General features: G+C 38.5%; 1 protein-coding gene across 1 annotated transcript; it reads right to left on the bottom strand.

Annotated features, from left to right (window-relative positions):
* Positions 1-3,276: 3,276 nt before the first annotated feature.
* LOC149812509 (uncharacterized) lies at positions 3,277-7,500 on the bottom strand. Its single transcript, XM_089992530.1, has 3 exons — positions 5,711-7,500; positions 5,119-5,558; positions 3,277-4,985 (listed from the first exon to the last, which is right to left on the bottom strand). Exons 1-3 carry the CDS (start codon positions 7,250-7,252, stop codon positions 3,449-3,451), a joined length of 3,519 nt encoding a protein of 1,172 aa, XP_089848656.1. The 5' UTR covers positions 7,253-7,500; the 3' UTR covers positions 3,277-3,448.
* Positions 7,501-25,778: the final 18,278 nt, after the last annotated feature.

The raw sequence follows: 25,778 nt of genomic DNA, 5'->3' as shown, positions 1-25,778 counted from the left end.
TGGCAGTGGACGGGGCGGGGCGGGGGACAAGGTCTCCACCCCCGCCCCGTCTCAAAAATTTAGCCTTCATCCCCGGTCCATCCCTGTAGCCGGGGAGACTTTGGACCTCCACCCCTGCCCCGTCTCAAAATATTAATCCCCATCCCAGCCCCGCCCCGCACCCTCCTCGCCACCGCCCCCGCCACATCCCCGCCGGCCTTCACCGGAGCCGTTCTTTATAATCAGATAGCGGCGGCTCAGCTTTTTTTTTCAGGCTTTTGATTTCTGAGAAATCAGAAACCTAAATGGCCCTCTGTCTTCCACCAGCAGATCGGTGATGGCAAACAGTGGTCGCCGTCACCATCGACCAATCTTCGCAGTCGGCTACCTAGGTTGGCGACCGACAGCCATGATTGGTTGCCGATGGAATGGTTAAAAAAAAACTGCAACCCTTTTTTTTTTCGTTTAGAACCCTTTACCTTTCATGGCGTTTGCCGGGGAGGTGAGGTGGCTGACGATCGCCAGCGACCTCACCAACGCCGCTGGCAGAGCAGGAGCATCGTCGTTTGCCGGTGGTGTTTTCAGCCGGCCTCGGGATCGGGTGGTCGATGATGGAACCCCTTCATTAGAAGGGGTTTTCCGCCGTGGATCGTTGGCGGCCTCGCCGGCACCGTTGGCTGCAAAGAAGGGTCGCCAGATTTTCGTCATCACCGAACCGCTGTGCTAGCCGAAACCCCAAACCCATTTGTCGGCTGGGTTTTCTCGCTAGGGTTTCTGCAGTTGGGTTGTCGCTGGGACACAGGGTTGTCTTTCGCAGAGGGTCACCGACTCACCGGCAGCCTCGTCGACAACATTCCGTGTAACCGAAAGGCCGATGGGGCTTCTGGCTGCAACTTCTCAGAGATGGTATAAGAGAAGAAAAAAAACTCATTTACCTTCTCTCTCTCTCTCCTTTGGACGGTGATGGCTCCTACTGATAAAATATAGGGTTAGGGTTAGTAAGAGGAGTATTTATGAATGAGGTTATTTTGTAATTTTATTTTTTATTTAGGGTATTTTAGTAATATTATTAACGGGGCGGGTGGGGGCAAGTGTTAGTCCATCCCCGCACGGGGATGAATTTTAACCTTCATCCCTGCCTCCATCCCTGTTTCATGCCCTCCATCCCCGGTCCAAATGGGGCGAGGCAGGGCGGGGCCCCGCTTTCCCCCGGTCCACTACCATCCCTATGCAGAACCCTGGAGATGCTGATGATTGAAAACTATATTTGGGAGTGTTTCCCTATTGACTTGGCCAGTCCTAGGCTCATGGTGATTGTCAGCAACAGCTCATCTTGGATAGCGTTTTTGAAAGCCATCAAAGATGACAGAAGGATGCTCATCACGCTCCAGGATTGGGAAGCTGGCTGCAGGATTGAAGTTCCCTAAGGCTAGACCCCGTCTTATGGCATGCAACCTCCTCCTCACCAGGATTAAGGTTGGTGATCAGCTCATCTGGCCAGGGTGCCCCCTGAACCAGGAGGTCTAACCTTATTCTTTTTCGACGTATATATTACCATTTTTTGGATCCTTTTGAACAGGCTGTTTTCTATAATAAGATGGTAGGGGACCATCTTCTCACAGCTGGTTCCATCAAAAAGAAAAAAAGAAAAGAAAAGAAACATCAACCGATCACAATTCATGAAGATAAAGATTATTTAAAAATGACCCAAAACATCATGTTTATGTCAAATATAAAACATGAAAATAGTAAATAGACTTTGCAGAAAATGATAAAAGGTTTAGTTTTTACCAGATTTACCGGAAGCTTCTTAGATAGGTGGGAAGCCTGCTTCCCGAAAACTCACTTCTGAAGCGCGATACTCCTCGCTTCCGAAACTTGATGGGAATCTCGATTCTCCCATGCTTCTCCTATGCTTTCCACACGCTTCATTTATTCTTCTTATATGTTTTCTCACTCTACTTTTCATGTTTTTTATGTGTTTTCTCTCACGCTTCTCACACTTCCATGTGCTTTCTATAAATTGGCAGTCATCATTTTTAGATTTTGTTAAAAATTTAATTCTTACACTAAAAAATCATGAAATTTAAGAATAGTCACTTTTATTTTAGTTTTTATTTGTGTTTCATTTCTATTCCCATTCAATTCTTATATTGTTTTTTTGTACTCCTTGCTTCCCACTTCCTATACATTTTAAAATGCATCAGTTCGCGTTTTTGCTTCCCATGTCATTTCACGCTTACGCTTCCTAGTCTAGCAACCTTGGTTTTTACTATTGGAGATTAAATCTATGTCAATCGAGACTCGAGAGCATACCAATGTAAGTTATGGTGCACCATATATATATATATATATATATATATATGTTCCGCATATCCTGATGATTGTTTTCCTTGACAACAACGAGCCTACTTCATGAAAGGAACTCATATTGGCTATGAGACGACTCTTTTGTTTTTCTAATTTTTTGTACTTATTCTGGACTGTCAGAATTCTTTGTTCATGATGATGAAAATTAAACATGTGAGACAATATGCCATGGTTTTTCAAGGTTATACATATCGATTTCATATGCATATGATTCTTTTTTGTTCATGACAATCTTGAACATAGTGAGAAAATGACAATAAAATGACTATCGCTTTGTCATGAGAAATTCAAAATATTTATATTTTTTGCATTTTTATCATCAAACTATCAATTAAAATAATTTGAAATTTTTGAAAAAATAGTGAAAAGAAATAAAAATGATAAACTATAAAGTACACAGAAAATTTTTTCTTTGCCAACTAAGATGCAAGTATTGCAATGTTTTCATTAAACTAACAACATTATTTTGTGACTATCTGTGTGTGTGTGCACATGCATGCACACATGCACCAACCATGCACACACACAGATTAATCAAATACTCATAGTGGGTTTAGGCTTCAGATCAAATAAGGGAGTTAAGTCAAACTATCAAAGTTGAGAGAAGGAAGAGCCTCATTTCTTTTAGTCCCTTGAATTAGGGTAAGAATAGGTAATGTGTTATATGCCTAAAAAGAAAGTAAATAGCCCTAATCTAAAGAAGATGATAATAATAGTAACAATAATATCAATGATGTAATAACCAAAGTGTTTTTTATTTTAATTTCATAATTTTTAAAGGCAAATGATTTTTGCAACAATACCCAAAGTCTCTTAGTTTATTCTTATATATATTTATAAAAAAACCATGACAATTAATTCATGAAACCACACACACACACACACACACACAAAAGGATTGACACACACACATGCACACAGAGGTGAGAAATGCATTCATTAGTTTAATGTACAAGCATTGGTTGCAGTATAGATGAATTGCTCTTTGCAAGGTATTTGTGTTACAAATTATTCTCTTAGAGGCATAATCATGGCCTATTTGCTTCCTGCCATTGCTGCAACAATCAATAAGCCATGAAAGATTTAGAAACAGGATCTTTCAAGTCAAAACTAAAGCTTCCAAGTATTCATCAATATATGCGAGGCATGGCCAATGATCTGTCCTGACTCGTACTAGTGTTGAAAATTCACATACCTCCATTTGGAGAAGGAGATGGAACCAAGGAGGAAGAAATATCAGAACAAGTATGTACCCCATGTTTCTCTTACTGGGATGTAAATGGGTTTCCATGTCTTTTTCATCAGGAATATATTTCAGCTGAAGAGGCCCACTGTCATATGGAACCAAACTCCCAACCTCACTTGAAGGCTTTGAAGACTCATCTTTCCAGAGAACATCCTTAATTATTCCATTATCCCTTACCACCTTTACAAGAGGCTCACCTATGACACTTACGACAAAGGATGCCAAAAAATGCTCCACTGCCCCTATAATTACACCAGATGGGGCTTCTAACAACTTTACCGATCTTGTTCCGTTAATAGCTGCCACACCTTTTCCACCTTTCAGCGGAAAGGTTTCTCTGCCAAAGTTACTGGTGTTTCCACATGCCTCCCACAGTGAATGGAAGAGATCTGAGTAATACTCAGGAAGTGCCTCCTTTGGAATCTCTGAAGGAACAGGGGCCTTGATAAACATGTCTTCAATACCCACTGTGACATTATGGAGCTTCCCGCAGATGGTTTGACCATTATCTATATTTGCCTCAATTGTAACATTGATTGCTCCTGGTACTGGCTCACGAGGCTCCAATTCAATTAACACCAATGCTCTAAAGGCATCTCGTTGCTTCACATTGTCAAGCGAGGGATCCAAACATTCCTTCTGCTCAGGTTTCTGTCCACCTTCAGAATAAACAACAATAGAAGTGTTATCATGGTGATTTGTTGAGAAATCATCATCGGTTGATGGTTCAGCAAGAAGGAAAGGAATTCGGAATGGTGGAATTTGACCATACTGCAATCGAGATGAAAAGGTAATAGTTATTGCATATAGTGCCAGTTGTCTCTCAGTTCCATCTGAATGTGCAACTTGTGAATCAATCCCCAAAAGATGGTGTAAGGGTGCAGATTTAAATCTCAGTATGCATGGTAGTTTGATTTTGACTCCCGGCATGTGGCGGAAGTCAGGAATAATTGCAAAATGCCTTCTGAGCGTTCCTAACACTTCTGCAACCTTTGAATCCATAACCCGCAATGGCCTCTGAGGCAGATGCTTCATCTCAGATTCTATGACACTTAAACCATCTGAAGCAACCCCACTCTCAAGATCTGTGTTGATGGTGGATGGGCTGTCCCTGATGCCTAAAAGATCAGTATGACTACCATCTTCTATTGCCTGGCCAGGTATAGTCAAGGACCATGATTGCTTGACAATGAGTGATACAACCCGATCAAGAAGAATATATGAAGAAATATCACGTATTCTCTTAATATCACGGAAAGCTCTAGGAGATTGTGACTGGAGGAAGGAGGAAAGGTGGGTAGATGATGCATCACCTGGAAGCTGATCACCAAGGTTCAGAATGTGCCTCAGTTTCTTCCCAGGAATGCATACAAGCATCCTCAGGTAAATCCTGAAAGCATCATTCAACTTCAGATCAGAAAGCCCATGGTGCTCAATACGATTTGGCTTCAAAAGCTCAACAAATAACACAGCCAAAACGAACAACACACATAAAACAGCAGAGCGTAAATCTTTAGCCATACCTTGCATTATCACGAACCTCCAAGTCTGGAAAGAACTGACAAATGAAGGAAAGAATGCGTGATAGCCCCAAGAAGATCCTAGAACCGTGATGATGCATAAGCAACGTCCTGCATATGTTTAGCACTTTACTTCCTTGTGACCAGACCATCACTCCCTTCTCTGGACCAAAATTTTCAACAAGAGTAACCGTGAACGTTGTAAGCAACTCCAGTAAAGAACGAGGAGGTATTGCTTCATTCTCTGCAATTCTGTCAAAGATCGGGAAGTATGATGCCAACCATTGATCTGGGACAAGCTTGCCAAGCAACCGCATGTCAAACGTTTGTAGCAGGCGTTCTCCCAACCACTGATGCGAGCTACAACTCAATAATCGATCAACAAAGACGACAATAACAGGAACCAATCTCCGAAACTCGAGCAATGTCTTAACTAGCATACTCTGTACAAAATGAAATCAAGTCCAGAGAAGTTACACCAAGGAATCTACACTATGAAGAGCAATTATATAAAAGATCCTCGAGATGCAATTTTTCAGAAGAAAAATCGAAACGTTCCTCCAATATTGCATTATAACAGTATGAGAAAGCATACCTGCAGAATGCTGAAGCTCAAGGACTCCGTGAAAACCTTCATGACCGATGCATCAGGTAGTCCGTGAGGTGCAGCACTTATCGAAAACTTATGCAGCATTCGAAAGGCTACTATGGTCTCCGTGCTATTCGGCGGCAGCCATTTGAATGCCGAAACACAATCAAGGCCATCTTCGAAAAGCTTTGTTATCGAAAACCCATTTTCCAAATCCCCCTGAAAACCTCTCTTCTCCACACCGGGCTCTTCAGACCGCTTGCTGACATAAGGAGGAAGCAACACGGCCAGAGAACGGTCAAGACGGATGATACAGTGCACCAGCAAATCCAGTTTGAGTGCCTTTAGTGCAAGGGGATCGAATACACGCGGGTAGAATTGAGAAGCCATGGGAACGATAGTGTGCTTTCTTTCATTCTTCAGACACAATTCTTCAAAACCCAACAACCAATGCATTGTCAGCAACCGAAACACGAGTTGCAGAGAAAGCTCCTTAGACATCAACGCCAACCTACGCGCAATTCCGCCCTCTTCGCCGTCGAAAGCATCGGAGAAGTGCGAGTACAGCATCAAAACAATGTGGCAGAGTATAGGATTATAGGAGTAGAGCAAGCCAGAGAATTGCACCTTCAAGAGCGAAACCTGCAGCCCTAACGCCATTGCAACACCCATAAGCATCGACATGAACTCCAGCAACCCGCAGGGCGTGAGAAGTTGCGGCCGCTCGAGAAGGAACGCGACCACTCTCCGTAGCTCCTTCATATTCAACGAATTAAGCTCCCTCCCTGCAACCGAACTGGCCCCATTTTTTAATTCCTCTCCGGACGATGAATTCACCACAGAATTGGGAACATTGAAAGGGATCAAAGGGATCGAACTAGAAAGGATCGAAGCGGAGGAAGCGGCAGCTACACCAGATTTCGCGCGACCCATCGCGGAAACAAGGTTGTTTACTATGGTGGTCAGGAGAAGGATGTAGTTCTGAGCGGCGTGCGTCCTCTCGCTCTGGCAGAGCGTCCAGAGATGTCCCAGGATCTCGAAGAGGAGACAAGGGTAGGCTCGCTCGAGCTCGCGGAGACACTCGCAGGCGACGGCCCGGGCGTGGCGGTCCGGGCCATGGTTGGGCCTGTTGATGATGGTCAGAAGCAGCGCCACCAAGCTCTCGAGATGGTGGGGAGCAGTGCGGAGGCCGTCGGCGACGATCACCACCGAAGTCATCGACACCATCATCTGCTCCTTCAACGCGTACGTTACAGAGACGCCATCGACGGGCGCCTGAACGATGGCCCGGAGCGCCTGCACCACGATGCCGAGGGCGGGCTCGGCGTCGGAGGTCTGGATCAGGACGTCGGAGAACTCCTCGATGAAGATGGTCAATTGGGGTTTGAGGGGGAATTCCTTTCTCAGGATGGTGTTGAGGGCGAGTTCCAGGAGGGAGGGGGACGGGTAGAGCGTGAGCCACTTGGTCTGTCTCGCGTTCCCGGATTGGAAATCCTCGATTAGGGATTCCCACTCTGGGACGGAGAGCTGCTTCCCTGGCTTCTCCATGGGGCTCAGAAGTTCAGGGGTGAGATGGGGGATCTGGAGAACAGGAGGGTCGGAAATGGGGTTTCTGGTTTGCACTTGCTCCTGTTCTTTATCGCGTTCTTGCACTAGATTGGCCCAATTTCAGATGGGGAACCATAGAAACGCCTCGATGGGATGCGCATAAGATCTCTGATTCTTTTTGAAGTTGTGAAGAAAGAGAGGAAGCAAAGAATTCGGAGACGTTAGCAGTTGAGAGAGAGAGAGAGAGTTCCCAACTGAGGCCGTCTACACCATAGTTACCTCAAGTTTTTTTGCTAATGGGGAAGCTCGCTTCCTCGTAAGCGTGCTTCCAAAGCTGAGAAACTCCTTACATCAGCATTAAAAGGAGACTTTGAAAAACCCTTGAAGTATCGGAAACTCGTTTCCTCTTTGTTTTGCAAAATGATTATTTCTCGCATTCTTAACATTTTTTCTTGCTTTTGACGGCTTCACTTTCACTTTCTAAGTTTTTATATTAAAAAATAATAACTTTTTTATTACAACTTTGTTTATTGATCCTATATCATTTTCGAATTGTTTTTATATCACTTTCTATTTGTTTTTTTATGCTTGAGCTTCATAGTGATATCCCGCTTCGCGTTTCGTTAACACTCGCTTCCGGCTTATGCTTCCTTAATAGCTTCTCATGTCTTTTTAGTTTTTCGGTATTTATGGTCTACATGATTGAGCTTACTATCCCAATCACGGCCAAGGTCCTGATTTTGATTAAAAGTTGGGTGGTCCATTTGGCTTGCCAACCCATACATAGCTAGGTTGGCCTTTGAGTCTGGAAAGGAAGAATTTTATTATTGCATGAATATGGGTAACGTTTTGTGGGCAATCACTCCATTCTTCAAAATCAGATTTCCGTCCATGGTCACCACTTTGAAGCTACCAGCCTGATGGGCGAGAATGGTAGTGGAAAGCATAGGGGACATGTGTTTTGGAGAAGATGAGAATGACATTCTTACGGGAAACTCCAACCTTTGAAAAGGGATACAAACCAATAAAGATACACATTTCCCCCCAAAATTTCAAAGGTGAGTTGGCTTGAAATCTAAGAGTTTGTGTTATGTTGAGAAAATCATGATGTTTGCGCTTAACAACTCTATTTTGTTAAGGTGTTAAAACACAACTATATTAGTAATCAATTCTTTTTTCTTTAAATATGCTTGCATATCATTTTAAAAGAATTTGGGTCCATTGTATCTAAGTGTGCTTTTGATTCTACTATTGAATTGATTTTCAATCATGGTTACAAAGTTTTAAAAAAGTCTAAGTTTTTTATTTATATCGCATCAAATAAACTCATGTACTTCTACTAAAATCATCAACTATGGTTAAGAAATAATGAGCACCGGACAATGATGAAGTTTAGTATCCTCCCCATATGTCCATATGAATCAATTGAAATATGGCATTAGAAGATATAAAACTTGTGAAAAATGGCAGACCAAATTGTTTGACAATATAACAAATAGAACAATGATCAATACTATGATAATCATCAAACTTATTTAATTTAAATAAAGTTCTAAATCTATCATTAGATAAGTGTTCAAGACGATTATGCCAAAGTTCAGAAGAAGTATAGTACTCAAGACAACATTACTACTATGCATCTTTAAGATATAAAGTTTAACATAAAGCCTACATGCTCCAATTGTCTGCATCAAGAGAGGGTTCTCAAATAAACAAGAGACATCTTTGAATATGACATGACATTTTAAATCTTGAATGATTTTGTTCATAAATATAAGATTAAATTTGAAGTTTAGAACACATAAAATACTTTTTAAGGTCAAATGAGGTGATAAAACAACATTTTTGACATGGGATATATGGCTGGTCATGTAACACCCCAAAATCTATAACCCAAAAATTTAAATTTTTTTTAAACTTTAAGCAGTGAAAAATGTTGTTTTTACTTTTGGAGTTAAACGACTTTAGAGTGGATTACAGGTATGTATTACAAGCGTAAGGATTTCATTCTAAACTATTCATGAATTATTTATGAAAAAACAAAATGATTTATATTTCATAAGTCATTTACAAAACCTAGTGAATTAGATGAAAATATAAACAAGTACTTAGGATCAAAATAACTAAACAAAATCCTAAGCCTGGTTCGTGTTCCTCAAAAGATCTGGTCCTCGTCATTGTTACTACATCTCGCCATTCACAGTTCGGTGAATTCTTTTTTACCTATATTTCGTATAATATCAGACTTGTGAAAGCCTCGTAAGTATAGACCGAATCACAAGCAATATAATATATAAAACATACATTCTATAATTAAGATATCCATGAAACTAATCAACATGGTAAATATGGGATATTTGAAAGCAATACAACATGTTATACAATTCAACATACTTTCACACATAGCTTACGCAAAGCATATGAATGTCATACAATATTACCCATAAACATGCTCACAAAGATATTACTTCGAGCATATTATTATATGTATTTTAAATTTTCTGAAAGTCTAACTGTTCAGAGTCCAAAGCGAGCAGTCCATGACCGAGAGAATTCTTGCAAAGGCATTTAACATTTAGTATAATGCATCAAAGACTACTTATAGTAGTAGGGATCTATCACCTAAGATACATTGATATCCCTAGCCTCCTAACCTTCGAGTGACTTGAGACTATTGGGATGTCTTGCTCCTATAAAATATAATATTGTTACTCAAAGCATGTATCACCTACCTCTCATGGGTAGACCATAAATATAAATAGGTTTAGGGTTCTTATTATATGATTTAGTTATTGCATGTGCCTCATACTGTTAGGTATATTCAGGGTTCAATAACCCTAGTACTCTTCTAGGGTAATTATGATTTATTTATATGTACCCAACCCATTTAGTGTTGCTCGGATGCTTTTAACACCTATAAGCACTCTACCTGTGAAAACGGATAAACTAATTAAGTGTGAATGTATGCATTCATCATATGGTGCATCCCTTTGCACTTCATGGATTCATATCAACCCTAAGCTCGTATACGAGCAATCACAAGTACATGCATGTTTTATGTGCCTTACAGTACAAAAATTGCATGTTATACACACACACACGAATGAGCCCCATGGCACCATAAAAGTTTCTTAAACTACAACACTCTATCATGAGCTATAAACATTTCATGCATGCACATTATATATCTCAGTCACATATATAATCACATGTTTAACATAGTCAACAAGGTTTTGTGAACCATAACTTTATTATGAGCATAAACATTCATTGCATGCATACATACATAATCTTTGAAACACGCACAATTATCTAATTTCATGCATGCGCATGTAAAATATTCAACACATGCGAACATAATTATCATACTTTATTCATAACATATCCAATGCATGTGAATGCAAATATTATATTTTATTTATAAAATATTCAATGCAAGCAAACGTAAATTATCCAATATATGCAAACTTAAATATTATATTTTATTCTTAAAATATCCAATGCATGCGAACATAAATTCTTTAATGCATGTGAACATAAATATTATATTTTATTCATAAAATATCCAATGCATATGAACATAAATTATCTAATACATGCAAACATAAATATTATATTTTATTCATAAAATATCTAATGCATACAAATGTAAATTATCCAATATATGCAAACATAAATATCATATTTTATACATAAAATATCCAATACATGGGAACATAAATTATCTAATGCATACAGACGTAAATATCATATTTTACTCGTAAAATATCTAATGCATGTAAACATAAATTATCCAATCCATGCGAACATACATATCATATTTTATTCATAAAATATCTGATACATGCGAACATAAATTATTTAATGCATGCAAACGTAAATATCATATTTTATTTATAAAATATCCAATGCATGCATAAATCAAATCATGTAATATTATTGAATATATGTGTATATATATGCATATTTTGTATACCTTTTATGTATATATATATATAAATATTATATAATTGTCAGTAATTGGCATAAAACTCCCTACCTTGAAGTTTGTGATGTGTTATGAAGCAAAAAATCTCAAAATTATCCGAAGGGATTTTCTTCCAAAAAAACTTGGTGTGGATTGCATTTTTTGATGGTTCAAACACAGGTGTAGAATCGCACGAGTTTCAAAGTTTTTCTCGTGAGTATGAAGGACATCCTCATGGTCAAACACGTTCATGCAGGCGTGATGGTCAACGAACAGTATAGGACTGCGATAAAGGAGGTGGCAGCGATTGGAGGTGTACTAGGAATTGGTGCAGTCACAAGTACGAGGGTGGCTACAAACATCATGGTTGGTTGCGCCTTGTTACTGCCCAAGCTCGACTGGACCGAGTGAAGCTCGATTGGGCCGAGTGAAGCTCGGTTGGGCCAGGCTCAGTTCAATCAAGCTGGGAGGGAGAGGGAAGGTCGTTGAGGGGCGGCCTTCTTGGCGGGTTGTGACGTTGCCAAAAGAAAAGAAGAAGAAAGGAGCAGGGAAACGATTGCCACAAAAACATAAATGAAGAAGAAGAAGAAGAAGCAACTGGTAGGTTGTCGCTGCTACCGTTGATAGAAAAACAAGAAGGAGGAGGATGAGGTGTGTGGCTCAAGCTTACCACAACCGTACGGTTGCCGAAAAATTAATGAGGGGAGCAGGTTGAGGGTGTTGTTGGGTGGCGTTTGCGACAAAATAGAAGGAGGAGGAAGGTGGATACCGGTTTCTGCAGGAAATCATATGAGGAAGAAGGAGAGGAGAGTGTCAGCATCGCCAGTGGTAGGGCGACATCGGGGCTACATCAACAGAAACTTGAAGAACAAGGAGATGGGGATCTAAGGGTGCAACAAGTGGCTTAGGGTGGTGGCATTAGCAAAGAGGCAACTAAGGTGGGTGTTGGGTGGTGGAGCTAGTTGCCTTAGGCGATAGGGGAGAGGTGGCACCAGGGTGGTGCCGCTTCTGAGGGAGTCACCAAGTAGTCCTAGTGACAGAGGTGTTGATGGTTCTCACCACCACCCGTGGCTAGAGAATCGATCAAACGATGAGAGAGGGTGAGTGAAAAAGTGAGAACATGGGGGAGAGAGAGGGAGATTAGGGAATCAAAGAGAGGGCAGGTTTATAGGGAGGGATGCGTGAATCATGGAGGGAAATAGGGGGTGAGTGAGGGAAAGAGGGAGACAGGGTGACGATGGGAGAGTGTAGGGGAGTAGGAAAGGGGTGTGGTGGCTGGTGGGATAGCGGTGAGGTGATGTTTGAGTTGGCTCTACTTAGATTCAAACCATGTGGTTCATGGGGATTAGATGAAAAGTTTGGGTCTTAGATAGTATCTGAATGGATCTAGCCCAACTCATTCAAGATGAGAGGGTTAAGTGAGTTGGTTTGGGTTGGATACATTTGGATCCAACTCTAAACCATATAGGTTACGGGTTTTGAAGGTTCTTGGGTTGAATACAACTCTAACCTATTTAGGGGTAAGTGAGATGATGAGATGGATTTGGATTTCATGAGGTCCATTTGGGTTTTATTGAATCCGAATCCAATCTATCCCATAATATACATACATATATATATTAATGAAATCCATTTGGGTCTCGAATGGACCCAAATACCACTTATTCTAGTGAGATCCACTTGAGTATCAAATGGATCCAAACCCTATCTATATCTGGTTCAAACCTTAATATCGGTAGAACTCTACCCAAACCTATTCGAGTTGACCCATTGATCAATTCGAATCATTTCGAAGATCCATATAGTGTGAATCTGAAGTCTCAAAAATCAATATGGATTTGTTTGAGTTTGAATCATCTCCCAGGTCCAAACTCAATAGTTCTAACTCAGATTGGGTCCACCAACTGGATCTAATCCCATTCATATGGGTTGATCAATTTGGATCTCTCTCAAGATCCAAACCAAAACTAAATTCTAATTTGGATTAGATCCATCAATTGGATCTAAATCTCAATCATGTGGGTTTGATCAATTTGGATCTTCCCCATGATCTAAACTGAATAGTTTTAAGATCCAGTGGATCCTATGTGTTCTAAGTGGATATTTCGAACTCAAGTTTGTGTGGTTTGATCCTCTTGGATCCCTCATCAAGATCTAAACCCAAATACTGATTTTCAACTTCGTAAATCTAAATAATAATCAATGATTAATTGTTTAAATAAACATGAATAGCCATAAATCAATAAATACTTGAAATTTATTAGTATAACCCAATTTTAAACAGGTAAATTTTATTAAAATATTTCCAAAATTTTATAGATATTATAGGTCATCGCATCAAGAAGGTTGATTGGACAACATAGGGTCTTTTCGGGTGCAGACATACAGGAAAGAGAATAGGTCATGTGATGAGTAGTTCATGTGTCTATGATCGATAATTAGGAAACCGAAAGAAAAGTAGTGGGGTTGGATATATTACCTGTGAGATTGACTTGAGGTCCTTGGTTACCTGGATAAATAATGTTCACGATATGTTGATATTGATCAGGAGAGAGCTGAGGAGGTGATGGATTTTGGTTTGATCTTGTGAATTTTGGACAACATTGCCATTGACTTTGACATCGTTGAAGCTCATAGAAAAATACATTGAACATGCCAAAAAATCATGCAGGTGAAAGCACTTAGCTTTGACATGACCATGCTTGCCACAATGATCACACTTTGGTCGAGTATGGCCTTGGCAAAATCTAGGTGAATCTTTATGTGTAGCCATAATGTTGGTCATTGTGGCTATGGCAGTCCCAACTTCTGGTAAAACATGTATTTTACGTTGTCTCTCTTTTTGAGCAACTAGAGCATAAGCTTTGGAAACCGATGAGACTGAATCCATAAGTAGGAACTGGCTCCTAATGAAACTGTAGCTATCATTCAATCTCATAAGGAACTGCATTAACCTCTCTTGTTAGTTCTCCTAAATCACCTTCATTGCCCCACAAGTGCATGACGAGATGCTAACATATGATGTTAATTCATCTCGTAGACCTTTTAGTTGGGTAAAATAAATTGCAATTGATGATTGCAATTGTTTATGGTTATTATTTCATGCTAAATTTGATAAATCATCAGGGCATTGGATTGAAAAAATCTATCACTTAATTCTTTCCAAACTTTCTATCACTTATTTTTTTCCACACTTTGAACACATATTGAATATATATGACACTAATGGAGAGGCCCTTATAGAGAGAGGTAAGTATCCATGAGAAGACCATGTTGTTGCATATCTCTTAGGATGCCACCAAGGATGGGGCCCCACTGGGTTTTAAAACGAATCCATTGACAAACCCAAGTTTGTTTTTGGCCCTCAATGTCATGCTTATGCCATGCTTCCATATATGATAGTTGTCTCCCGTGAGAGGTTAGGAGACGAGAAAACCAGGATTGACTGAATGATGCAAATAATATAGGTTTGCTATTGACTCACGGGAGGAGTCATTGGGAGGCACACTCACTTGATTGTTGTTATTGTCAACCATTGGTCAAAAGATATCACTGGATCAAAGACTGAACTTGACATGTTCAAGATGCACTGCAGTAAGGAGAAGATCCCAACTGAAGAATCAACCACCACCATTTTGAGTTGGGCACTCATCGGGAATAGAACTACTGTCGAATGCTATGCTGCAGACGATGTAGGTATAGGGATCACAACTGCTCTTATACTATGTTAGGCGAGAATGGTAGTCGAAAGCATGGAAGACAGTTTTGGAGAAGATATGAATATCATTCATGTTGGAAACTCCAACCTTTTAAAAGAGATACAAACCAATAAAGATACAATCTTAACTAACTTACCATCTAATGTGGTAACTAATTTAAAATGTTATATCAGCCTTTGATATAACTATACAAACTCATTAGGACGAGGTTACCCAATTTACATGACCATTTTATGGAATATACAACAGACCTTGTTTACATAACAAAATTATTGCAGTAATTCTAATACAACCAAATTATGAGAATAACAATAAAAAAGTTTATATACATATAAGGAATGGGACCGTCCAACCAAAAGAAGTTCTAAAATCTATAATCGATAATCAATGGTATTCCTTCTCTAACAATTGAGTTTTTAATCGATAAGACTTTATATATTGGATTTTTATTATTCATTCAGTGAACATGTTTTGGCTTATAATTTTTTTTATGTTTAGATGTGTTTTTGAAAGTGTTAAAAATCAATGACCCTGAATATACCTAACTGAATTATCCTACTATACCATTATCGACAACCCAGTTTATTGACGTTTAGCCAAAATAGAAAGGATTGGCTCGGTAGAGAGAGGTTTCCCCAGTAATAAGTGACATCCATCCAATTAGTTAGATTCAACATTTTTTGCTCCCATTTTCTTTAAATTGGTTACATGGTAACATCTTCACAAGAGACAAAGCATTTTTTCTGGCTCTTTGACGTTTTGGTTTGCCTGCCCAATAGCTTTTTAATCTGAGTGCCAACATCACTCTACTATTCACACATCAAACTCTTTGGCTGACTTTCTATTAGGGGTGGCAAAATCTGACATGACCAGCCAACCCGCTTCTTAGTCAGGTTCGGGTTTGGCTTAAATGGGTTCGTGTCATAAACGGGTCAACCCGCCTAACCCGTTTATTAAACGAGTCGGGTTCATGTTAGGGGTATGCCAACCCGTCAACCCGTTTAATAAACGGGTTAGGCGGATGGGTCAACCCGTTTACCCGAACCCGACCTGCCAACCCGTTTACCCGAACTCGGCCCGTCAACCCATTTACCTGACCCGCCAACCCGCCCGCCAACCTGTTTACCCGACCCGACCCGTTTATTAAACGGGTTAACCGTGTCGTGTCAGGTTACCCATTTAATAAATGGATCGGGTTTGTGTTTGCCACAGCCGACCCGTTTAATAAATAGGTTGGGTTCGTGTTGAGGTATGCTGACCCGCCAACCCGACCCGAGTGCCACCCCTACTTTCTATAGTGTCTTTCTTTACTAGAAGCTTTGTTCATTCCACGGAGTGATTGCTTTAGGTGTAAATAGTAAAATTCTTGCATACAAAAGTCCACTCTATCAAAGTGTTCTCAAAGTGCCCACAAAACTTTGTATTATAAAATTTTAAATGCATTATGTGTTGTCAATTTTTTCACATTTTGAAAAACATATTTATATATCTTAGAGTTTTTGTCTAAAACATATTTCTTACTAAATAAATTATAAAGAACAAATATATGAGGTTCGATCAATGAGATGCTCAAGTATTAAAGAAGGGGAGTCATTTGATCGACATTGGTTATAGATTTTTGACCTTTCGTACCAGACACACACACATATATATATATATATATATATATATATATATATATATATATATATATATATATATATATATATATATATATATATATATATATATGAGAACTGGAATTGTGAGAACCAGTCACAGAACTTTGCTGGTCTTGACTTTCAAAAAGCCAGCGCATTGCAATTGATAAGCCTTTTCCCTTTTGCAGACTCCATTGTAGACAGGCGAGACTCTTCTCCCTTTCTTCAACTGGACTCTCTCTCTCTCTCTCACCGGTTTTCAACCCTCCCTTCTTCTTCACTGACTTTCTTTTCTTCTCATGCGCAACCGCATTGATGGGACAACTTTCGTTGCCTCAGACCCTCCCTTGTCTGACAACCAGAAGAATGGGAGTAGGTACGCGCCCAAACAAAATCCTTCTTCTTTTTCTTCTTCTCTGTTGATGTGAGGTTCTGGTGGGAGAAGCCCATGATGGCTGAGCTCAGTGTGCACCAGACCCACCAGCTTGTGTGGGTTCGTGCCAAGAAGCTCGCCTATGATTACTGTAATGACTCAGCCAGGTTCCCAACCAAGTCGCCCGAGTGTGAGAGGACGTAGAGGTAATTTCAATTCACCAACAATAGATAATGGTGTGAACTTTATCCTACCAAATTTATTAAAATGAAGTAATTTCCAAACATTACCAGCGTGAGAGAACTTGAAGGAAGATATCTTATGGGCTCTCTTCCTCATTTTGGGACAAATAACACCTGTTATCTCATAACCCAAGTGCTTCAATTATGTAAGAGAATTTAATATGAATTTCATATAAAATTTAATATAAAGTCAATGATGAAGTACCCAATTAATCACAGCCTATTCAATCAGCAATTAATCATGTTACTTAAAGAGCTGATTAGCTCATGTTGATCACTTAACTACAACTTGGAGAAATTTTACTACGTAATTGCCAATGGACTCTTCTCGGTCTGGTCAAACCCATAGATCCCTCATCAGCTGCAGTTGTTGAATATATGCGTAAGTCACAATCTCACTTCTGGTCTGCTAGTGAAGAACGACGTTGATTCAGGGTTACCCATTTATCCCAAATTTAAGTTTCATATGAGAGGGTGTATAGAAATGGGTTGTTGTAGAGGGGGCTGATGAGTTTTACATTTATGTCCTAAAAAAAAGTCACATTTATGAGGTTTCCTCTAACAGATGATCATTTCTATTGATTCATACAATCTATGAATTTTAATTATTTAAATACAAAAAAATGATTGTACTGTATGGATAATTTGACCCGATTCACTAATAATTTTATAATTTTTTATATCCTTTCGATGTCCAAAATCGCAAATATATAACATTGTTAAGACCCTTTTATCCTTCGCAACTGCGAATTAAGGAGTTATTGTGATAAAATTATACCGCTCCTTGGTTATGTCCAACTCCCACTTAAATTCAGAATCGCAAGTTTTTCTATGCGGACTTAACGACCTTGCATAATTTTTTTTGAATTTTCGGTGAAACTGAAACCACCAAAATCATAAATATCCTATACTTTCGCATATATATCAATATTTTACATAAATATATTTGCTAAACACCTCTTACAAATATCCTATTTTTTGTATATGCTTTCTGAAATCGCATAAATTTTATGTGTGAAACCACTTTTACCCTTAAATTCGCAAATATGTTATTCGCATATACCAGACGATCTCACATGAATCTCTTTTTGTCACAAATATCGTACTTAAATAGTTGTAAAATTATGATAAATGTGTGATATTTCTTATTTTTTGTAGATTTCTTGAATCATATATAAACCTGTTGTGATCCCCAACCTACTTATTTTCATATAATGTAGGTTTTTTTTGTCTTTTATCCACAACTAATGATCCCCAACTTGCTTCTCTTCTAGCAACTAATTTCGAAAACTATTTCTAACTCATTTGCTTATATTATACTTTTTCACATATACGTTCCAAAATCTCGTAAAGTATATTTGTAAAAATTCTATTGATTGGCAAAAATCTGACGGTCTTGCAAAATTGTTTCTCCATGCATAGACAAGTTAATATGATTAACATAGAACTAAATACAGTTGGTTTGCAAAAAATCAAATAACTTGAAGTTTAACAATTATAAAGTTACATTCAATATATGGGCTACATTACAAAATTACAGCCAAAGTTTAACTTGAAGTTTAACTTGATCCATTCAATTACAAGGTTTAACTTGATCCATCTAATTACAAATGTAAGTTTAACTTGATCTATCACAAAAGTACATAATTGTTTATAGCTCAGCTAGCTGAACAGACTCTTCTGATACCTCTCTAACTGATGTTGTCACATTTTCATTGTCTTTCGTACCCTTAGAAGCTCTTTCCTTTATGTGCTTGTAGAACTTGATCATACAATTTCTTATATCTATGACATTTTGCTGAAAATAACTCTTTATTAGCAATAACTAACTACAACATACATCTCAAACTAGTGAACAACTTGCTCCTTATTAATACTCATTTTTCTCTCTAAACTTATCAAAGTGTGTGAATTTGTGATTTAGATGTTCTAAAAACTATGCCCATGAATCATTGCTCCTTATCAACAACTTCAAATGGTACCAAAAATATATCACCACAAGGATTAATAGTACAGGTCGACAATAATATATATATATATATCTTTCTTTTAGGAACGTGTCATCTACTATAAGAAATCGAAGGCATTCTTTCAATATATATATATATATATATATATATATATATATATATATATATATCTTTCTTTTAGGAACGTGTCATCTACTATAAGAAATCGAAGGCATTCTTTCAAAAACTCATCGATGTTTGGCCAGAAGGATAAGAACATATACTAAAATTGATATTTTTGATTGGTCTTAATATACCATATTGATTTTCGGTTAGCATTCATTAAATGATCCAAATAGGTGAGAAGTATCTTGAATGATTCTTTAAATGAACCATATAATGCAGCTTTATTGTATTCCCATCCATGCCATGCTTGTTTGTAAGTAACCTCAACACCTTTCTCGTGATTGATGTCATTCATAATTTCTTTTGGAGTTATCGTGCATGCGTTTGTGAATAATACCTGAAATCCACTTGGAAGACACTTTCTCCACTACAAAGTTGCTCAGTGATCTACCATATGTATGTTCGCTATCATACCTCTTTACTTGAAAGAAATCTGCTCTATATACCTTTGTGTAATAGATCTTACAGGGGCAATCAACAATCATATGAGAATTTTTTCTCATGCATATGATAATAATTTTTTTATTGCAGCTCTTTAAAAAATTTGCTTTATAGTTATTTCTGATCACATGATTTTTCAAAAACTCATGGTAGTGCTAAAGATCATTAAACCTTTTGCCCAAAGCAATTTTTTGATTGTTTAAGTGTATTGATAGTCATTAGAATTATTCATAATCATTAAGTTTTTCATTACGCAATTGCTCATACAAATCAAATGTATTCACTACTAAATAATATTGATTCTACGTCATCATCCTCTTCAACATATGTTTATATTTCTTACTTGTTTAAGTTTGGAGAATAACTATATTGATGGCTCAATAAGTCTGCCGCATATCCTGTTTTACGAGACATCAAAGCCGCAAATTTTTTAAAGGTGATATTTTTGAAGACCATTATAAATTTTTAATTAGTGTAATCAGATCTATAGTAGTTTACTTTAGCTTTTTCAGACGCCATTATTGTTTGACTACAACAACTACAATAATATGCTTTAGCTCTTTCAATGCTTATGTATAGTGAACTTTAGCCCCACTAAACCAATAGAAGAATAACAAATATTAACTAAAAGATAAGCAAACAATCATAAATCATCTACAACAATATATATTTTTATGAAAAAAATCATAAATATAGTAAACCATAAACAATAAATCTGATGGCTAAGGAAGTCGATGACAATACAAGAAAACATATAAAAAATATCCATAGCAATAACCAAACATAAATACACATGAAGATATTCAATGATCGCCAGTTGGATCCGTTCACACTCTTGATTATAGGCTGCTATATTAAAAAGAAATACACATAAAGATACATGTGTATATATTGTATGTAACTCACCATTCGAACCTTTAGATGGGAAAGTCAATCACAAGGATAATACTTCAACCTCCTCATAATGTAGGAATCATTATAAGGATTGTACAGAGAAGTTTTTTGAAGACACAAATGAGAAGAAGAAACCCTCAAATAAAAAACTAGTATATACATGATTCGACAAAATCATAAGTATTAAGAAAAAACACATATAATCAAACTTTCGTAAATATTTAAACAGGAGATTTGTGATTTTGTTGTTTTCCTTTTAAGTAGAGTTTCACACATAAATTTATGTGATTTCGAAAAGTATGTGCAAAAAAGTAAGATATTTATGAAAGGTGTTTTGCAAATAAATTTATGCAAGATCATGAGGTCCGCGTAAAAAAACCTGTTATTCTGTATTTAAGTTGAACCTAGCCGACGGGTGGTATAATTTTATTACAATAACACCTCAATTTGCAATTGCGATGGCTAAAATGATCCTAACAATGTCGGATATTTATGATTTTATTCATAAGGAGAATATAAAAAAATATAAGATTTTTAAGAAATCAAGCCAAAGTATCTATCTGTAGAGAGAGAGAGAGGTTATTAGAGTAACTGTTTTTTTATGACAAAGAACCCTTGTCGAAGTGAGGAAAACCCTGAGTAATGCCCAACAACCACCCTGCCTTATGTGGCCCACCTCTGAAATGAACACACAATTGTGCACCAGCAGGGTTTGATCTGGTGCCTTAATCTCAGCACCCTCTCAAGAACCCAACTGGCCATGCAGGCGACCCCGCCGTGATTATCAGAATTATTGTGTTATTAGGATCATTCGGTCACACATAATAGCCGTATAGAATTGAACATAACCCAGGTATATAAAGAGAATATGTAGCGATAAAGTATGTGAAATTCCAGATTGTAGCGATATGAGGAGAATATTTAGTTTTGACTAAGTGAGTCGGCAGACAAAATAGCCTGTAAGGGCATTATAGATATTCTCCACACACACATCACTGAATAAAAAAGCGTATTCATATATGACAAAAGAATCATTTACTGCAAAGATTTTTTTACGTACATTTTTAAAAGTAATAATGAAAACTTTGCATTAGCAATACTAGAAAAGGACAACAAAGAAAAAAAGAGTTAAGTACAATGTGTCGACAAATTATAAAAAACAGAGTCACTCGACCATTAGATACAAACATGTGATTTAATCAGTTTCTATATGTCTAGCAAGCAACCACTAGTAATAACTTTTCATAATAGCATATTTTTTATAATGCTACATCAGAGAGTAAAACAAAACAAAAAAGCAAAAGAAAAACAACCCTCTCTTTCATTTTCTCGTGCACAGAAAATCCCACCACCACTGCAAGAGAGCACGCCACCACCCACCATGTCCCACATTCTCTCGCACTTGGCGGCTTGGTCAGAAACTTGGCTGAGTCAGTACAGTAGTTGTAGGTGAGCTTCTTTGCTCGGACCCACATGAGCTAGTAGGTTTGGTGCACGCTGAGCTCGGCCATCAGAGGCTTCTCCCACCTGAACCTCGCATCAATAGAGAAGAAAAGAAAAACAGAAAAGAATAAGGAGGGGGGGGGGGGGGGGGGGCTTGGGCGCGTACCTACTCCCATTCTTCTGGCATCGTCGTCGGACAAGGGAGGGTAGGAGGCAACGGAAGCCGGTCTCGTCACTGCAGGTATGCGCGAGAAGAAAAGAAAGACAGTGAAGGAGGAGGGTCAGAAACTGGTGAGAGAGAAAAAGAGAGAGTGCAGTTGAAAAAGGAGAAAGTGTCTCGTCAATGTACAGTAGAGTCTGCAAAAGGAAAAAGGCTTGTCAGTTGCAATGATGGTTTTTTGAAAGTGGAGGCCACCAGAACATTCTCTCACCGTTTGATCAAATTCGACAATGGAGGTGGCTTCTGACGGGTTCTCACCATTTCAGTTCTCAAATTTCAGGAAATACAGGCAAGGGATCAACAAAAAGAGCCCGCAAAAACAAAAAAATAACAACAGACTCAAAACCAAGAATCCAAAGCACGAAGGCAAAAACATAAAAATAAAAAAACACAAAGATCAGTTAGGGTCTTGAGAAAGAAAAAGCTGAAGAAAGTGAATAACATGAGAAGAGAGATGCATAATTACGTGTAAATATCAACCATGACTTCAAGCTGGTTCCACTTACTTTTAAAGAGATCTACAACAAGCCCAAAACAAATGGTAGGTAAAGAGATCTACAACAAGCCCAAAACAAATGATAGGTTGATTCTTACGTTCAAATGATGCACCTACTTTAATACTAAAAATGAAAGATATCTGTCTGAATCTTATCGTGTAAAATTAACCAGGTCAAGAATCGAGAGCAGGGAGTTGGGTCATTAGTTCATAAAAGACGTTCAAAAAGTCAGTCACTTTCAGCCGAAAGAAGAGACTGATACAGAGTTTTGGTGCAAAAATGTCACTAGGAATAATTGCCCATTACAAAAAATCTGTGTCAGAATTGAGATTACCATATTGCATGAAAACAAAAGATATAACCTTAAGTCACATGAGACGCAAGTGCGAGATATGAAGCCTGCGGGGACGACGGCTATAATAAATTGACTCAAAAAAACCGTACTTAGCATGAAGCAAAGAAGTACACGGATTGCTTGGGTGGTATGTCATCTTGCATTACTTCACGACGAGAGCAATACTTCTTAGTCTAAAAGCGAAGATCCTTAGACCAGTCATATGCCTTAGTAACACCAACGAACTCCATCCAACCATGTGGCACTTAGTCCGAAGTTGACATTCAGACCAAAGAAAATCCGTCACGAAACTAGAGAACTTCTTCTCCATACCCTTGAGCATCAGAAACATGGATATAAAAATTTTTGGGATAGAGAACAAGACGTGCCTAATAAAGGTAAGCCGACCAACGATGAAAAAGGTAGAAAGTCTGTCAGAAAGAAATTTTGGTCTGAACTTTTTGGATAACGGCAGTTCAAGCGGCTGAGGGGATGCGCTTTATTTGTAAAGGGAGACTCAGATAGAAAATAGGTAAATCTGAAGTTGCACAGCTAAAAATCTATTGACCGACGACTAGCAAGGAAGGTGGAGCATTGAACATGAACAGGCAACATTTACTGTCATTAAGGGATAAACCCAAAAGAAAGAAAATTTTGAAGGATAAGCTTGAATCTCAGCATCTATTGCACGAAAGCGTGGTCGAAAAGGATCATGTTGTCAGCATAGGTGAGAATATGATGAAAAAAAAATTGAATGCCGATGAGATCAATTATTCATTTATCCGCTACACTCTTGAACAACAACACGAGACCCTCAGCGATGGCGTTAAATAACAAAGGGGAGAGAGGATAACATTGTCGAATACCGCATCCAAGCTTAAACTGCCTATATCTTGCTCTGTTAAGCTTAATCAAAGAGTGATCATTTGATACCAGCTCGTGCACCCATCGAGAGAAATGACGATCGATACTGAAGTTGGCAAGCATGTGGAATAAGAAAGGTCAATGGACCGAGTCGAAGGCTTTATGAAAGTTGAGCTTGAGAGAGAAAAAAGGTTGACCGCTGATATGCAAAGAGTGAAGAACTTTTGATGCCAAGATGAAGGAGTGATGAATCCACCTGTGGAGGATAAAAGCGAACTGGGAGTCCGAGAAGATTTAAGCAGCAATGGCTCTAGGCCTATTGGCCAAAACCTTAGCAATAATGCGGTAGAGCACACTCATAACCGAAATCGGACTGAACCTTGAGATATCATAGGCCGCCACGTCCTTCGGGATGAGAGAGACAATGACTAAGTGTGTGTGAACCAGCAATCCACAGTTGCGATAAAACTCAATGAAGACATTGATAACGTCATGTTGAATGCAAGACCAAAAGATACAGAAGAAATTCACGGAAAAGTCGTCGTAGCCAGGAGTTTTTCATCCTGAAAGACCGTTGATAGCCGAAATGATTTCAGCATCAGTAAATTTAGTTTGCATAGCTCTGGCTTGAGATTGATCAATAGCTTGTACTAGAAGAAGGTTAATAGTGTCGTCGGCAGAGATTTGCGTAGTATAAAGGGTCTTGAAATAGTGAGAAACCGCAGGAAGGACATTGTCGACGGAGTAGCTGACTCCCCCAATGGAGTTAGAGAGAATAACGTTCTTCCTATGGCGGTAGGTGTCTACTGCGAATGGTGATTTTCAAGGTATTTTTTGCAAATCTAACCCGTAGATGTGATCAAGCATGGACATCTTTGACTTCTTTACCCTTTGCCAGCTTCGATCAGTTGCAGGATTCACATTCTGGTTATGCAGCTCGGCTGATGAAACATTTGCCTCTTTGCACACCAACTGTGTGTTGTCCCTCTCACTTCATTTTTTCCTCCTTTTTCAAGCATTTTTCAGTTTGAAAATTCAGTCCTTCCTTTTGCACCATAAACTGTGGTGAAAAAATCATCTCAGTTTATCGTTCATTTTCGAGAGTTCTACTAGGATCATTTGCCTAGACAGAGAGAGCCTGAATGCTCGTGCTTCTTCAAGGTGCCTATTTTACATTCATAAACCTTTTTTATTATTTTTAAATAACTTCCTGTGTGTGTCATGAATTCTGGACACGCTCCGTTTCGTGACCCGCTCTAGAAATATTTTGACGGCTGTACAATAGGATTTTTAATGGGGATTTGTGGTGGTGGGGAAGGGATGGGGCCATTAGGCCCAAGAATTGTACAGGGCCCATTTTTTAATGTTGTATGAACATATCTAATTTTGTAATTTTTCTCTTTTGTACTACCTATTGAGATATAAGAGTTTCAAGTGTATTGAGGATTAGGGTTTTGAGAGTTTTGCATATAGCCTATGTATTTTCTAGCATTTGCCAGGAGATGTCTTGCTCCTCCTTTACCCATGGACGTAGGCCTGAGTTTTGAACCACCTAAATCTCGTGTCTTCTCATGTTCTTTCTTTTTATCTTGTGGTTTGCTTTTAGTTTTCACAACACTTCCAACAGGAGAGATCCAGCAATGAAGAAACCTTAGAGGCCATATTTGAGTAGGTTCGGCAAGGTTCTTATTGGTTAAGTGATTTTTGATGTATGAAGCAAAGGAGTCAAGTCAAGGACGAGCTGGAGAGTGGGAAAG

Source organism: Nuphar pumila, chromosome 17 (genome assembly GCF_984573655.1).
Source record: "Nuphar pumila chromosome 17, dmNupPumi1.hap1.1, whole genome shotgun sequence".
NCBI classification, from domain to species: domain Eukaryota; kingdom Viridiplantae; phylum Streptophyta; class Magnoliopsida; order Nymphaeales; family Nymphaeaceae; genus Nuphar; species Nuphar pumila.
Note: the sequence above shows the minus strand (reverse complement) of the source record. Positions and strands in the feature narration are given on the sequence as shown.

What these genes read in the sequence shown, in the direction of transcription:
- LOC149812509 (XM_089992530.1), bottom strand. Translation starts at nt 7,252, where the DNA reads ATGGAGAAGCCAGGGAAGCAGCTCTCCGTCCCAGAGTGGGAATCCCTA. An exon ending in TGAGCTTCAGCATTCTGCAG is followed by an intron (nt 5,559 to 5,710) that starts GTATGCTTTCTC and finishes CATTTTGTACAG; the next exon opens with AGTATGCTAGTTAAGACATT. An exon ending in GAGGTTCGTGATAATGCAAG is followed by an intron (nt 4,986 to 5,118) that starts GTATGGCTAAAG and finishes TGATGCTTTCAG; the next exon opens with GATTTACCTGAGGATGCTTG.